The sequence below is a fragment of the Loxodonta africana genome, chromosome 5, assembly GCF_030014295.1.
Source record: "Loxodonta africana isolate mLoxAfr1 chromosome 5, mLoxAfr1.hap2, whole genome shotgun sequence".
In the NCBI taxonomy this organism is placed as follows: domain Eukaryota; kingdom Metazoa; phylum Chordata; class Mammalia; order Proboscidea; family Elephantidae; genus Loxodonta; species Loxodonta africana.
The window spans coordinates 120,736,175-120,753,857 of NC_087346.1; the positions used below are offsets into that span (position 1 = coordinate 120,736,175).

The window sequence follows — 17,683 nt, forward strand, 5'->3', positions numbered from 1 at the left end:
GGTGGCTGCAACAAAGGGCTCAAACATAGAATGATTGTGAGGATGGTGCAGGACCAGGCAGTGGTTTGTTCTGTTGTACATAGGGTCGCTATGAGTTGGAACTGACTCAACGGCACCTAACAACAACAGGCATTTAATTCTTAGAAATGTGTGGCATGGAGATCTAATTGACAGGGTTAAAAGTGTGTTGTCTCTGATGAGCTAAAGCATTAATTCATAAATCAACTCTAGGTAGTCTGTATGTAGGTCTGGGTGTTCTCTGGGCAACTACCTACCTGGCTGGTAACTAGACCAGGAGAAACACACTGAAAAAAGTCTTTCACCATGGAGTGGGCTGTTTATATCTGAGTTGTACCTTTGAATGCTTACATGCCAAACTGCTTTGCAAAGTGAAATGTAAATGACTAGGATTCTCTAGGGATTAGATCACTGTTTCTCCCCTTAGCATCCACAATCAAGATGTTGCTGTATTTTCTCTGAAATAGCTCCACAGTTCCCATATAAGGGCTTGAGGAGAAGTTATCAGTACTGTTATTTTGCAGTTTCCAGAAACAATACACTGGGGAGGTGAGAGATCTGTCTACTGATGTGTGATGAGTTCATGGCACAGCTGGACTGAAAGCAAGTCAGTTCCTTGTTCATTATTCCTCCCCCTGCTGCTGCTTTTAAATAAAACCAAACCAAATCACCACTACCGATAGCTCTGAAAAGTTTTCCAAGGATATGCCATGCGGAGTATGTGAAAGGAAGGAAATCACTTTCACCTTTTGGGATGTAATATGTATATATTTTTAAGGTGAAGTAGTTTTTAAAAAATATTTACTACCATTTCACAGCTTATGCTTTGAAACGGGTGACACTTACAAAAGGCTCAGAACAGTCCTCAAACGAGAAATATAACAGATAAAGGAGCACACATACAGTGTGTTGAAGTAAGAAAGTGATTACAAACAGGGATGATAAAGAACCTTTGGACACCCTTAAGATTTATGGAATATTTTAGCACAAAGACAGGCATATTCCGTTTGTCCCAGAGTATTTGGTCATCTATCAGCGTTTTACACAGGAAGGAGGAGGAATGAAAGTAAGGCAAATGTCATCAGTATTTCATACATGGCATGTTGAGAAAGCTTTTTTCTATTAAGATGTACTGTAGGGATTTAGGAAATAATTTATGCTTCCATACAACTGACTGAATTGTACAGACTTTTGGTAGTACAGTGATAGACATGAACAGGAGTTTTGAACAAATTTGTAATGCCCTTTTGGTAATTCTTTTTATACCCAGCACAAATATGCATTCCAAAAGAGACAGGAAAAGATTGTGGTTTCTTATTAAACACGTTCTTTTGCAACCCAGGAAAGAAAGTTTAAAAACCACATATTCCATTATGTAGAAACCCTTGCATGCAGTTGCAACTTTTAATGAAGACCGACTCTCCATGTTCAGTAGCCCTATGATAATTGTAGTTAGTTCTTGTCCCAGTCCAGTTCACGGCCTCCCATTTCACATGGTTTCACTTGGGAAATGGAGAATACATCTGGGCATTTTTGTTACATTATATTGCACCTTTATACCTTCCATCTGCAGAGTGGGTTTACACAGTTGTCAGGACTGTAAAATGTAAGGAGAGATTAAGGCTGTGTTTACTTATGTCCACATAATTGAAGTCAAACATCTCTGTCTTCATGGTGTCAACCTATTTTTGTAGACCCAATTCCAATCCAAATCATCTGTATGTAACTCTGGCCTTTTTCATCTGAACCAATGCAATGAATTATGTAATTTCTTATCACACAGCTAATTTTAAAGCTACCCTATAACTTTCAGGTAAAGTAGCCATTTAAATACATTTTCTAGAAATTCTCTGTCAAAAGTTCATTTCTGGATAAACTGACAAAAAAGACTGAAACCAAAACCAATTTCACATTTCTGTACGGTTCACGAGTGTTAATAAAACACCGGAACTCCATAATCTTTCCCGTTTTATAAGAAATGAGTAGTTGGTCATTTGGGATACAGAAGACATTTTTTTTTTCTTTTGTACGTGTACTGTTGACCAGGACAAACATTTCGTCAGTTATCAGGGGCAAAGCTGTGGCCCCTGGATTCTAGGGCAGAGCTCACGCGATCATAACAAGAATTGTGTTTCTTGGAAGGTGTTGCTTCATTGGAATCTGTGCAGTCACTCACTGTGATAGGACTGTCTCTTGCAAAGACCTCAGTAGACTCTCTCCATAAGCAATCCACAGACACTTTAAAACAATAACTGTTACACTTCGGCCTGGATATCTGTGCTGCATTGTTGAAAATCTGTCTGCTATTAGAAGTGGCGATTTTAATTTTCAGAGCAGCATCTACGCGATCCACCACTGTGTATATCCCAATACTCCCATCGTCAAAGCCCACAATGATGTTCAGGTGCCTTTGTGAGAGTGCGAGAAAAGTTGGTGTTTTGTAAAGTGAACAAGCACCGATACTTTTGCCATCGGCCAACCTCATTACAATTAAACTGGATACTGCACCATTTTCATCCTCCTCCTCCCCATTTCGGAAACAAATGTACACCAGGTAGCGGCCATCTCGAGACAGCCTCTGCCGCCAGATGATCCCGGAGGCGTGAACCACTCGTAATTTCCCACTGTGTAAATCAAGCACGTTGATGTTTTCATCTCCCCTAGATATAATGCCTAGCTTTCCATTGGGAGAAATTTCAAAGTCCTCTAGATTTTTCAAGAAGTTGTTGGGAAGTTGCACACGTCGACAGATGACTTCGTCTGTCAGACTCCAGAGGTTCACAGTCTCAGCTGATGTAATAAACACTATGACATCAGGACAGTCGGGGATCAATTTAAAATTCACAATGGTGGTCCCATCTTCACAGCAAAATTTCTTAGTGATACTTCCTGTCCAAAGACTGACCGCCAGCACTTTGCTTTTGGTCATCCCCACCACGAAGGTATTTGCAGAGGTTATAAAGGCATTCTGCAAAGTGGTCAGAATGTTGCAGACCCTGTGTCCCGTGGCCAGTCTCCAAACCCTTGAGGCATTTTCCTCACAGAGTGAGACCACAAACTGGTCATTGTGTGTAATTAGCAGCTGAGATATTCTCTGTCCATTAATTCGGAAGAGGTTTTCACCACTGCTGGTGTGCCAGACGTACTGGCTGTTTTTGTCATCTGATGTCACCATGATATCTCCAGAAGATGTCAATACACAGTGTTCAACTATTCCTTCGTGCTTAAATACTGCTTCAATGAACCCATTGCTGAAGTTCCACTTATGAACGCGGTCAGAGCCATCCAGAGAGTAAATTATTTCCCCTCTAGCAGGTAACACCAGACTTTGGATGGGTTTTCCAGTCTTATCTATGTTGGACATAGCTGTGATTATATCTATATCCCAGATAGAAAGAACACCACTGGTAGATAAAGACAGCAGCATGTTGTGGTGACTAGATTTAACCAACTTAACTATGGTACCTGAGATTTCCTGTAAGCTTGCCATACACTGTCCTGTGTCTCGCCTCCAAAAAAACACGGCTGAGGTATGTTCCATGGTCGCGATGATGCAGTCTCCATTTTTGGACAGCACGGCAGATATAAAGTGCTCATTGTGCTTGGCTCTGAACTTTTCAGCCACCTTCCACATGCCAGTGTCTAAGAGTTCAATGCTAAGGGCTTTACAAATCAGAACTGCATTTTGGTCCTCTGAAAGTTCAATGCTGACCACCTCACTGTCTTCTCTTCGGCAGTCGAAGTCATCAGTCAGTTGGGGGTTGGAAATATCCTCAGTATTCCAAACAGAAAGACTCCCCTCACTGTCTACCATCACCATTTCTTGAGCTGTGTCCAAGATCAGAAGAAACTTTACAAAGCCACCTGAGAATTCAGATGTCACAGTACATAGCTTTTCTCCACTCCCTAAGTGAAATATGGTGGTAGTGTTTAGGTACTGTCCACAGAAAGCGTACATACCGTCCAGAGAGCACTGGACACAGGTCACTTCGTACCAGCAGTGGAACTGGTGAAGGGGCCATCCGTAGAGCAGATCAATGACAGTGACATCTTTGCTGGCTTCTAGCCATGCAAGGGCATGGTTGACCGACAGTGTAAATCCATTGATGTAGGTAGAGGCACTTCCATGCTTGGTTCCTTTGATTTCCACTTCAGACAGGAGACAAGAATTTAAGTTGTCATAAATCAACAAGGTGTTATTTGTTGTAGCCACTACAAGGTACTTCTCGTCACTGGTGAGTTTCATGCCCAGGATGACAGACTGGGCTGTGGTGATTTGCCTGAGGAGCTGGCGAGTTTCTACATCCCAAGTGCTGATGGAACCATTTTCTAAAGCTGTGAGGACAGTACTGGGGTTACAGGTAGGCAAAATCTCTGTGACATGCAGGTGACTAGATGACAACGGCAGACGCTCTGGACTGTACGTCACATCCATGGATGAATGTAATGGCACAATGGAGCAATATTTGGGCCCGTCTTTGTCACATTCTAAAAGAAGGTGTCGAAGTTTGGGCAGGGAACTTACAACAGGCAGTAGCCTTTGCTGAAGCTCTGCTGAGAGGGAGCCAGGAAAAGCAATGACCTTGTTTTTGATGCTGCGGAGGGTGCTGGCCAGGAACTTCAGCTCCTTCTCTTGTGAGTGGCTGTAAGCCAGCTCGATGTCTAAAAGCACTTTGTCAAACTGGCCAATTTTGATCATGGTATAAAGCCAGCTGAAGTTCATGATGATGCCGTAAAGCAGGTCGTCGGTCTTCCCACACCTCGTCAGGTGGTATAAAAGCTCAGACATTTTCCGGTGATTGACAAAAAAGATATCAGGCTCCAGTGGATTACACTGGAAAACCCAGGGCTGGTCTGGGGCCTGCCTGTCAAAGGAAGCCTGTTCCATGAAGTGCTTTTCTTCCTCAAGCAGGCTTCTGCTCTCCAAGTCCAGGCAGCCATTCAAGTAGGGGTCTTCGAGGCAGAAAGCTTTCCTCCTGCCCCCTGACCAGACTCCCAGAAAATAATCTGCCATGATGGTGTGCATTTCACGCAGGTTACTGTTATCCTGCAGATACAGCTTCTGTGCAATTAGCTGCAGGTGTCTGTTGGCCCAGACCAGGAGTGTGACGTTCTTCACGTGTCTCTCTATTAAGTATCCACTAAGGCCTTCCTTGAGCCTTGCAATGTACAAATAAGGTACTCTCAGGGGATTGCTGGGCCTGGTGTTCTCATTGAGCTCATTCATAACCGTGTTGTCTAGGGCTAAAACATCCTCCAGTTCCATTTCACTCAAGCCCACTTTGGCCATAGTGATGTAGCCCAGAGCCCTGGAGACCAGCTTCTGACCACACCTCTTCTCCAAGGACCAGAATAACTGCTCTATACTTTCATGAACGGTAACACAGAGGGAAGATTCATCAACATCTCTGTGAGATCTCCAATGTCTCACCTCCCTGAAGGTCAGGTTCACAAACATCGGCAGCGTGCACTTGGAGAAGGCATTGTTCACGTAAATCTGCTGGCCTGATGTGACCTTCCTTTTGACCCGAAGCAGCTGGTGTTTGAGGACCTGGCTGCACATCTTCTTGTCCCGTGGAATCAGCTCGATGTAGTTGTCTTCTTCATGGATAAGGCACCTTAGTTTCTGCAGGATCCCATGTTTGTTGGGCAGTGTGGAGAGGACGATCCGTACAAAGCGGGGCAGGTGAGCAGGGAGCCACCAAAGCTTCCTGGCATCGTCACTCTCTGAGAGCTGCTCAAGGGCATCGAATATTATTACCAGAGGTCTCTGCAGTGAAGACTCATTCAAAAGGTTTATAAATAAGTCACGGAGGTCATGGATCTTTTTGGGGTAGCTTTGAACCAGACACCGGTAGTTAATTGCCAACTGTTCACAAATACTTAGAAGGAGAGTCCTAAGATCAGTACTCATGTCTGTGGTTCCTAGAAATCTCATAACTATGACTGGGTCAGATTCTGGTCCCGTGTCTTCATGTAGCCAGCCATAAGCCTAAAACATAAAAGTGGCATTTAGAATGGTAATATATATTTACGTAGTCATATCCAGCAACACTTCCTCTCTCCAGAACTCAGACTTTTGGTAACCCCTATCATGCATAAAGTAGCCTGGAACTACGGACTGGGAAAACCTCCAGAGAATGTAAAAGAGCTGTCACAAAGCTCATGCACTAAAATCCACAGGTAAGATCTTCAGGCTCGCCCCTAATAAAGGTAATAAAATGATGGTAAGACTATTATTCAATCATAAGGCAATGTTTAGCTTATATTCTAAAAATTACAAAGTGCTTCATAAACAGCAAGTTTGAGCACCCAGTATAGTCAGATATTTATCATTGAATCCTCACTTCCTGGTACAGTTGTTGGCATATAGTAGGCACTTAGTATTTGTTTAATGAGTGAATAGGTTAAGTAATGATTTACGTATAAATTGAATCAAATGGTGAGATTATATCACATATAGTTAACCAATTTTCCAATTAATTAGAATGCAATAAAAAATAGTACTAAAATTATACTGAATATAACCTCTTATGATTCAGAAGATAGTTTACTATACTGTGGTGCTATACAGTCAATCATTTTCATTATTATTTAGCATTGTAATAAAATTGTATTTAGCATTGTAATAAAAGTCTACATAATGGTGGTTAAAAGAGACAGTTTGCTATATAAACATGCAGTCATCTGTTGTGGGGTGCAATTGATTACTTTTGTGTGTGGCCTTTCTAAGCATGGTCTTGTAACTCCCACCCAGGTGGTTGGGTGGGACTGTGTGATAGGGTAACTGTGGCCCACCAAAGGGATTGGTCAGTTTTGCTATCCTGTTGGGCTTGAAATTATCCACCCCAGAGGCAGGAAAGAAAAGACCCCACCACCACCAATGAAGAAGAGACTGGTAGAAGACCTTGGCAGGAGAGACCTGAAGAGATGGTGTGGTGGGCTTCCCAGTCCACAGAGTGAGAAAGCTAAGTGCCTGTGAGCAGAGACTGAGAGCCAGGGAGAAGCCTACACCTGAACCACAAATTTGGGAGCTGCCAGCCTCTACAACTGTGTGAGGCATTTCCTTTATACAGTTCGTGAGTTCTGTGAGAAGTTGCAGTTAATTAGGAAACCCAAAGATGGGAAGGAGGGTGCTGAAAGAAGAGGTAATAGTTGATGTTAGAGATGACGGAGCAGTACAGCAGCTTGGAAAAGTTAGACATTTGGGACATCTTTAACCTCTGCCTCATAGGAACCAGCTTTGTGTTGATTCTTATAAAAGAAATTACTCATTTATTTGTCCTCAGGCATCCTCTCTGAAGGACAGATGGGATTAGAGTGTCACCTAACAGAAGAGGAAACCAAAGCCCAGGCTAGATAAATGACTTGCTTGGAGTTAAAGGGTTACCAAGAGATGGAGTTGGAGTAGAAGTCAAACCTGCTTTCCATTCTAGTGCTCTTCCTTTTTTTCTTAAACTAGTGGAGTTAAAGAGATAAAATTTATGAGGTGGCTGTTTAGTATTTTTCTGTCTGTAAAGGCAAGGATGAGAGAGGAAATGATCAAGTATAAAACACTCCGAAGAGTCCTTTTAGGGGATGAAGTTTTTCAGTAATCCTTGTAATTCACCAACTAAAGGATACTCCTTAGAAAAGGATGTATTACTTTACACATTAAAAAGTTTATGAAACATAGTTCCTCAAGAGATTGATCAGAATAAAGTATGAATAAGTTTAAGAAAGATTTATGGATGTCAGCTTTATAATGAGATATTAAGGAAAATGAAAAAAAAAATTTTTTTTTTTGGTTTAGCTCCAAACTTTGATGTTGATTTCAAAGAAGATAATATTCAGCTGTCTTTTGTTTCCTATCAATTGGATTGTTCATACATTGATATGGTAACTGCATGCATCAGCCCCCTCCACACAATCGCATGTTGCTGAATGTGTGATGTCTGCAGGGTGGCCCTACAGTCATGAGCCCATGTCTGTGGAAATGCTGGGTAATGCAGGAGATAATGAGAGATTAATATTAGATGTCTGTCTGCAGCCTCACACAGGACACAAGGCAAAGAAGAGCAGGGGTTGGTTGGGGGAGGAGAGCCCAGATGTTCCCCAGGAGGGAGGAGAGCAGAGTGCAGGGAGAGGATCCGGAAATAGGCGAGGCTTCCTGGGGGACCAGAATCCTGGACTGTGAATAGACACTCAGGTGGCTGGACAAAAATATCCAGAACAGCGGGAGCTCAGAAAGCCATTTCTCAAACTGATCAGCTCTGGACTCAGCACGCGCTGTCTCTGCCACAGCGGGGACTGCCTATCTGTGGGCAGCATACCAGCACATTCCCACACAGGTGTTCACCTCCTGTGCCAGAGCACCTGCAGTTGCAACACATGCACATTCAATTTAGCAAATTTGACAATATTTTTTCCTTCCAGCCACCTCTATCCTTCCCACCCCTACAAGGCAAAAAGCCCTAGAGTGATTGTGAAATACAAACGGAAATCTGTTTTCTCATTTGATCTCAGTTCCCATAGGCCTCTCACAGTATTACCATTGCTGTTGAGTTGATTCCAACTCACAGTGACCTTATATGACAGAGTAGTACTTCCCCATAGGGTTTCCGAGGAGCAGCTGGTGGATTTGAACTGCCAACCTCACAGTATTATTATCTTGTTTACTTGGAATAATTCTAGTGTTTGAAGCTACACATGCTCGTTACTGCTTGAAGGCAGACAGACACACACATTTGCTTTGATGTAACACGGCCCCCAAATACAAGCCAGCTACTTCACCTGGTGGTCAGCTAAAGGAAGAGCTCTATGGTCTAACACAAGAAGAAAATCCAGCTGGGCTTGACATATTAAGAAACGGTAAACTGGCTTTCTTAAGGACTTTTCCAGGGTAAGTTTGACACTCTGATTTTTGCCTCTGAACTTACTTTGGAACCTAATCCCCACACAGGATGTGTACCCATTTTGTCCTCGAGATGACCAACTTTAGATTGTGTAGCACATACCAAATTATGAGAGTGTTAACAAGGGTAAAGAACGCTGTTTTTAAGAGAGTAACTACAGGGAGAACAATATAAAGATTCTGAAGTTACACCAGAATAATAAAACTATCATACTTTGATACTAAGTGTAATCAACTATAACCAACCAAACTTATTGCCGTTGAGTTGACTCCAACTCAGAGCGACCCTATAAGGACAGAGTAGAACTGCCCCATAGGGTTTCTAAGGCTGTAAATCCTTACAGAAGCAGATTGCCACATCTTTCTCCTGTGGCATGGCCATTGGGTTCGAACTGCCAAACTTTTGGTTAGCAGCTGAGTGCTTTAACCACTGTGCCACCAAGGATCCTTACTAAATGTAACAGGAAGTTAAAACTGGAGCTACTGTAGTCCAGTTTAGGTTGAGGTGCCAAGACAATAGATACTACATTTCAAAATGAGGTTCCAGACCATCACGCAGGATTTGCAAGGGAGGTCCTGTAAGCAAGTTTTGCTGCCTTTAATGGATTACCCACTTGTAGCCTAAAAAAAAGGGATGGAGAGGCTGAGAAAATAGTTGCAGGCTAAGGTGCTGTGGACCATATCTATCACCACCTCACCTCAAGGGGGAGGGCTAGGGGATGCCACTGCTCACTTCTAGCCTGGGGAAAGGGGCTTCAAAGGACCACTTACTTCCAGGTTGTCCCCTAGAGCTTGGGGAACTTAGCCAGGGAAGGACTACCCAATAAGTGAGGTATGCATGAACTTAAATGTGCTGATTTACTAATCTGTAGTGAAGCCCACATGAAATTGTGTGCTACAGATTAGTAAGTAAACACTATTAAGTCTGTGCATACCTTGCTTACTGTAAGCCAGTGCGTAACGTGCTTACTGGTTAATCCACCTCTGGACATAGCTGTCTGATGATATCTGAGAAGCATAAAGGTGGAGAGACTGAGGCTGGGTAGTTGCTCTGATGGAGGACTGGTGGAATGCTATTGTCCTGGGATCTTTGTCTATGTTTTCCTTTAACTCTTTAATTATGTTTAACATTGTTGTATTATATTCTTCCATTTTTTTCCTTATTGGGTTGTCCCTAGATGTGCTTTTACTCCCTTTGTCATGTTCCTTTAGATGGGTCATTGTTTCTCTGTTCTTTGTGTGTCTTGTTATTTTTGTTGGGGCACTGGAATTTTTGAGGCTGTTAACCTCAGTTCTCCTCAGTATTTGGTGTTTTTGCCTCCACTACTTTCTGCAAAAAACTCTTAGGTGGGCAGAGCCTTTCGCCTTTGCTTATCATTTCCCTCCCTCTCTGTGAGAGCTCCTTCTCCCTCCCTGGTTTAATTAGGATTAGAAAGTTCCAGATTTCGGTTTTCAACTTCCAGCATGTCCCAAACACACCAAAGAACATGCTGTGGTCAATCTGTCCACCAGTGGGCACCATCACTCAGGAGAGATATCATGTACTAGTCAATCTGTCCCCCAGGGGGTGCAGTCCTCGCTCTCTCTCTCTCCCTCTCCGATCATTATACCCTTCCCTTCTCTGTTTCTGCAACCTGAAAGCTACTGTATTGGAACTGGCCTTTATATCTTGGGTTTCTCCAGGCAAAAAAATACCTATTTCCAATGTACCAGATGTGGGCCACAGGCAAGAGTGAGCTGACAGAGTTTTTGTTTGCTTTATTTTTTAACAAAGTTGTCTTTTATTTGTGATGTACAAGTACAACCAATGCAAAAAGAGATCGTGTTCCCCTTTGATTCTAGTGACAAGTAGCTAAAGAAAAAGCACATAGGTGTATCAAGAAGTTTCTCTTCAAAGTTTCCTCTAAAAAAACAGAAAAGGTTAAAAAGAACCGTACACATGTCATATACACATACCCACCAACAGAATAACCTGAAACAGGGTAGATACAGCTGAAAAAAAAAAAAAAAGTATCTTAAAAAACAGCTTAACATGCCTCGAACAAAAAGCCTGGTACAAAAGGCCTGCAATGTTTCTCAAAACCGAGACCTGGGGGAAGAGGAGAAAGACTAATGTCCAAACTTCTGTCCAAGGAGTTTGCAGTGGAGAGGATCTAAGCACAAAGACTGGAAGCATACTGCTGGATGTCAAGGAGCTGAGGAAGTGACCATATCTAGTAAAAAGGATGCAATCCCCTGTGCCTAGGAAATTGTAGGTGAGATGCTCAGCAAGGGCAGGGCCAGAGGTCTGGGAGGGGAAGGGCCTCTAGGAAACCAGGAAATAGCCACAAAAGAAAAGGGAGGCAGCTTCAAACACCTGCCAAGACCAGAGAGTACACAGCCCAGTTCACAACTGCACTGGTCGTACAAGAACTTTGTTGCCACCTTACCTTTCCAGCACCCCATAAACAGCAACCCTGGAAGGGGTCATAAATGTGGTTGAGGTAAGGGAAGGAGGGAAGGAAGTGCTATGTGGAGAAAGAAAGGAAACGGTAGCCCTACATTTCCCACTATAGGTGCCTTGCTAACAGTAGGCCTCAGCTGGGGTAGAGAAATACTGATTGAAGTTTTAATTACTACCTTAGACTGGACAGATTAATTACTAAACTGAGACTGTTTTAGTGACCAGAAGAGACTGGAGGGCTTTTCTTTGAGAGGGACGAGAAGGGTCATAGGATCTGCTGTAGTTTTCATCCAAATGGGAGGGAGGAACTAGCCCCACAATATAAGTTTGGACCAACAGTAAGAGGAAAAACCGAAGTGGCTTGTAACAGTACGCCACGAGTCTTGTTCTTTCAGTATACCTGCTGTACGAGCAAAAGAGAAACACTGAAGATTCCATTCAAAAAAGACTAATTAAAATTCAGATTGTAGTTAAGCATAGAAATAGAAATGAATTTGATTAATTTATCTTTCCAGATTTTTTTTTTTTTTTTTAACCAACATATATGGAAAAGAATAGGATTTTACCTTCTTTGCTATTTCAGCTAGCAGAAGAGTCTTCCCAGTGCATGGTCCACCATATACAATAAGAGGGTTTATGGGCCCGGTTTTGCTTGGAAGAATGTATTTATGCACTATGTTTAGAGATTCGCACTTGTACTCATAGAAGGAAGCATATGTTTTACACAATGAAGAATGCTGAAGAATTTCGTCATAGAGGGTATCAGTTTCAGTGTCAAAATTTTGTTGTACCGTGGCCTGAATTATATCAATCATATCCTCATAAAACTGTTTACCAAGTCCTTCTATGTAATGATTTTCTATTTCTTGGGAATAGCCTAGCTTCATGTCACAATGAGTAACCGAGGTGTACACTCTCAGATTGGATGATGCCACAATCGTAGGGATAAATTCATCCCTGAGTTTTATCAGCTTCTCTTGGGCTTCAGGGTCTCGAATAATCCTTGGTTCTGTTCCCGTTATATCCGTGTACTTTCCCATCTCTGGGATCTTCACAAAACGCTCAATGTTAGCAATTTTCCTAATGTAGCAAACACATTTCTTCAGGAATGCTGGAGTTTGTTTTCCTAGGGCGAAGTCAAACTCATCCTCTATGGCTGAAAGAGAATAAGATAAGGCATTTCTAAGGCATCTCTAGCCTAGAGCAAAGGAGCAATGAGCCAGCACTCAATTCATAGTCCTCAGTGGTAGATTAATTTGTAGTAGAGTGGTCTATAGAATAATTTATTAATCCTCTATTTGTCTTTTTCTAAGCAGCCTGGTACCTAAACGAATGAATTTTAAATGAAATTATTTAATTTCCTCCTCAACTGAAGGGAGATATTGAAAATAAGCATAATAAAGAAAGCATGCCAAGTTTATGGTTGATTTTTTTAAGCTGATGCTAACTTCAACTCTCAGACTTCAGTGGTCTTAAGAGTGAAGGGCAGGGACCAGTTTGGGACAGGAAAGAAAGTGGGGAGGTTGACTGACATATCTAAGTTACATCTTCCTTTTCATTCTGTCCTTTACAATGTGGCTTCACCATTTTCTCTGAGATATATTGTACCCCACATACATATGTTTAAAAATGAATACAAAAGCACATTTCAAAACAAAATGTAAGCATGTTCTGACTATTAATCAATGTAAATCAGCAATGTCACTGCTCAATTCTATTATATCCAGCAGAACAGGTATAGGAAAAATGACTTCTCATGTAACTTTATTTCTTATAAAATAAACCATATTATAGCATAATACATGTACTTACACACATGTGGAAATACATTATAAATTATTTGAGACTGCATAGGAACAGTGAAACTGAATTGATAGTTAAAAAATAATTGTACATGATTTTAGGAAAGAGAAATAAAAAATAAAAAAGCTAAATCATTGGAAAAGAATTCTAAGGCAAGCAATCTTTTAAAACCAGCTGTCATTCCTTTCTTCCTTCCTTCCCTTCCTTTGGTCTTTACTGAACACCTACTATGTGCCAGGCAGGCTGCTAGCTGCTCAGGATAAAATGGTGAGAGAAAACAGAAAATACTGAGAGAAAAAGCCATTATGGAGCTTGCAGTTTAGTGTAGGAAGGTAGACATTGCTGATAGGTGTCACTGAGTCAGTTCCAACTCATAACCACCCCATTTACAACAGATTGAAACACTGCCTGGTCCTGTGCCATCCCCACAATTGTTATTATGTTTGAGCCCATTGTTGCAGCCACTGTGTTAATCCATCTCATTGAGGGTCTTCCTGTTTTTCACAGATCTTCTACTTTACTAAGCATGATGTCCTTCTCCAGGGACTGGTCCCTATGTGGTGGCTTGCATGCTACTGTGATGCTAGAAGCTATGCCACTGGTATTCCAACTACCAAGCAGGGTCACCCATGGTGGACAGGTTTCAGCAAAGCTTCTAGATTAAGACAGATTAAGAAGAAGGGCCTGGTGATCTACTTCTGAAAAAAAAAAAAAAAAAAAAGCCAGTGAAAACCTTATGGGTAGCAGTGGAACACTGTCTGATATAGTGCCGGAAGATGAGCCCCTCAGGTTGGGCACTCAAAATACGACTGGGAAAAGAGCTGCTTCCTCAAAGTAGAGTCAGCCTTAATGACACGGACAGAAAAAAGCTTTCAGGACCTTCATTTGCTGATGTGCATGGCACAACTCAAAATGACAAGGAATAGCTGCAAACAGGCAGACATTAGAGTCACACAAATCAGTGTACTACGATTATTTTTAGTCCTGTGAAAGGGAAGAACATGGTGCAATGAGAGCAAACAGTCAGCAGCTCTAACTCACTGGGGGAAGTCAGGGAAGACTTTCCTGAGGAGGTGACCATTGGTGTAGGATCTGACAGAAGCAGGGGAGGGGCTCTGAATACACAGGGGAGTCTGGCCATAACTGAAAAAATGTCACTGTGCTGGCCCCAACTGTATGAAGTAACTGTATTTTATTCAAAAAATGATTGAGTGCTTTTTAGTGGAACTCTTGTGATAATACTTTTTCAATAATAACGGATTGAAATTTGTGAATTAAGTAAAACAACACAAGTTTCTAGGCACCAGTGCTCAGTGAGGCATGCCATGCTCATCAGTATGATTTACAAAGGGTTTTAATCAAGCATGTTGGTAGAGGAGGCCAGTTAAAAGAACTTCTGCAATATACCTCTACTCTTCTTTTTACGGAAGGTAAGAATGTATCATAATGTAGACAAGGGAAGATATAAAAAATCTTGGTATTTGGTGCTACTGCAGAAAAGCAGCCCTCAGCCTATTTCTTTCCCAGCCATCTGTATAAATTGCTAGAAGGCACACAAAAGTTTCAGGGAGTTACCTTCTGAGAGTATCAAGGAGAGAAAGGAAGTTGCCACACTGTTGTATCTACACATAATGGATGAAAATCAGATATGCAACGTCAGCTTTGACTCCCAGAAAACAGCTCAAATGTGACCTAACTGACAGTGTTGTCACACCTACAGAAAAAGTGTGTCAATCAGGAGTGTTGCTCATAAAGGGAACATAAAAAATTGGTACTGATAGACTAAGTTGGTAGTGCCTGTTATAGATTGAATCGTGTCCTCTCAAAACATGTGCTGAGGCCCTTCCTGACCCCTGTACCTGTGGATGTGACACTGTTTAGAAATAAGGGCTTTTATTTTATTTTAATCAGGTCATACTAATACAGGGTGAGTCCTAAACCTAGTCACTCCTGGGTTATAAAAAGATCAGAATAGACACAGAGACACACATGGCGGGGTGGGGGGTGGGGGGGCGCAGGTAGACAGATACAAAGGGAACACCAAGGAAAGCCAACAATCACTAGGATTGCCATCGGACACCAGAAACTAAGAGAGAGGCTCACACAAAAAACTGACATGGCTGAGACCCTGATGTGGACTTTTTGCCTCCAGAACTGTGAGAAAATAAATTTCTCCTCTTTAAAGCCAGCCACTTGCGGTATTTCTGTTACGGTAGCACGAGGTAACTAACACAGTGCTCATCTAAGGCTGGCTTAGGGAAAAAAAAAGGCTCTAGGTGGAGTGCGTGGTTGATGGTATAAAAACCCATTGCCGTTGAGTCGATTCCAAAGGAACACAGATATATGTTAATTTGTATATTCTAGAGATAGAGTTTATCTCTGAAAATGTTTATATGCTCAGGAAGACCTAAAAGAAGAGCTAATTTTTTGACAGCTTCCAAAAAAGGAATTTGCCAAAATGACATATTTTTTTTCTGAGCTTGAAATACACATATGCAGGGAGAATGGTTATCAAGTACATTTCTGGTTTGCACAAATGCTTTTCAATGCCATTCAAAAAACCAATCTGAAAATGTAATTACTATTGCTTTTTTCTCAATAATGCTTTCCTATCAACTTTCCAGATAAACACTACATATATGATTACTTTCACGAAGTAGTGTTTGTTCCCTGGAAGCTATGACTCACATAATCCTTCAGATCTGTAGTTTCCAGTGAAACTTCTAACAATAAAGACTCCTTTCCACTCCTGAGAAAGGCTGATGAGACAGGCTCTGTTCAGTAGCTGAGCAGATTTGTTTTAAAAAGTTAAATTAGATGCTGCCACTCCCTTGCTTAAAATCTTCTGGGGGTTTCCATTTTACCTGGAATAAAATGTAAGGTTTTTATTATGGCCTGTGTCCACCCCTTGGAGCCCCGGTTAAGAGCACGGCTGCTAACCAAAAGGTCGGCAGTTCAAATCCACCAGTGGCTCCTTGGAAACTCAATGGGGGCAGTTCTACTTGGCCCTATAGGGTCACTATGAGTCGGAATCGACTCAACGGCAATGGGTTTCGTTTTTAATTTTTGGCCCACCCCTTGGACCTGATCTCTCCCTCAGGGGCCTGGCTACTCTTACTTTTTTCCTGCTCCTAGAACTTGGTAGGCATATTCCTTTCTCAGGGATCTTAAACATGTCAAGCCATCTGCCTGGAACTCTCTACCTTTGATTCAGTGTCACAGGCTTGGATTCCTTTTTCAGCTCAAAAGTCATCTCCTTATTGTCCATGTCATCTAAATCTGGATCCTACACCCTTCATCAGTCACTATTATCCTATTACTGTATTTCATTTTATCTACAGCACTTATCACTTCTGAAATTATCTTGTTCACTTATTTGATAACTTTTAATTTATCCTTTATTTCCCCCCTGCTAGAAAGATCCAAGAGGGCAGGGACTTTGCCTTCTCTTTCATTACTCTATACTTGGCACATGGTAAGTACTCAGTAAATGTTTGCTGAATGAGTGAGTGAATGAATGAATGAACAGCTCAACCAAGAAACACTGGCAGAGCCTGGTCCCTTACATCCAGTCTCCTCTGACTTCTTTTAAAATCACATGTTCTGAAGTAAAGGTTATTAGTAAGCTATCAATAAAGGTCATCTATGAGTTAAAACAGAAGAATCCGTGCCTCTCCAGGGCACTGACACATTTAAAAAATTAAATTTTGCCAGGCAGTAATTGAGATTAAATTTGCAGAACCCTAAAAGAAAGACAATGACTTGCATCTATTATTTATCCATTCCTTAGTCTACTGAGGATGTGTGAAAATTACCTGAGAACAGGTACCTCTTAGCTTGGCTGTATTTCATTTTTCCCTTTTCATGTAGCAGCTTCACAGCAGCCTTAAATATCTTCTTGATCTCAACTGATATCTCCTGCCATTTCTTTTCATTTTCAGAATTGGCAGAAGGCTGCATCTACGAGAATGTAAAAGTAAGATATTATTCTTAAAATCACCAAGATAACAATATTTAAAAGAAAAAGAACTGCTATTATTTGAAAGCCTACTATGTGCAGTGTGTACTTGACTATTATCTTAAAGGTTGGAGAAATGAACCCAACCAGAAGTCTCATGGAGAAAGGCCTGGCAATCTGCCTCTGTAAAGATTACGGCCAAGAAAATCCTATGGAACAGTTGTACTCTGTAACACATGGGGTCACCATGAGTCGGAGTTGACTCAACAGCAATTTTTTTTTTTTTTAAACTATGTGGCAATACCATGATAAGTGCTTTACTGAGAGTATCTCATTTAACCCTCCCGGTAATCCCGAAAGAAGAAATTATTATTTCTACGTTACACGTGAAGAAACTGAGGGTCAGAGATACGTAAATTTTCCCAAAGTTACACAAGGATGTGAACCCAAACAGGATTTATTTGGCTTCAAAGCCTGTGGAATTTTCAATTATATTTTTTTCCTTCTGAGTTATGATAAAAATAGCATAAGAAAATAATCCTTGTATTCCCCAAAGGGGAGAGAAATT

General features: G+C 41.5%; 1 protein-coding gene across 1 annotated transcript in view; it reads right to left on the reverse strand.

Moving 5' to 3' along the window:
* Window positions 1–1,198: 1,198 nt before the first annotated feature.
* The window catches only part of NWD2 (NACHT and WD repeat domain containing 2), a 264,189-nt gene continuing 247,704 nt past the window's right edge, over window positions 1,199–17,683 (reverse strand). The window contains exons 5-7 of the mRNA XM_003411299.3: window positions 16,973–17,117; window positions 11,921–12,510; window positions 1,199–6,010 (exon numbers count right to left, since the gene is read on the reverse strand). Coding sequence (XP_003411347.1) covers window positions 2,078–6,010; window positions 11,921–12,510; window positions 16,973–17,117 — 4,668 coding nt within the window. The 3' untranslated portion in view covers window positions 1,199–2,077. The remainder of the gene's footprint in view (window positions 6,011–11,920; window positions 12,511–16,972; window positions 17,118–17,683) is intronic.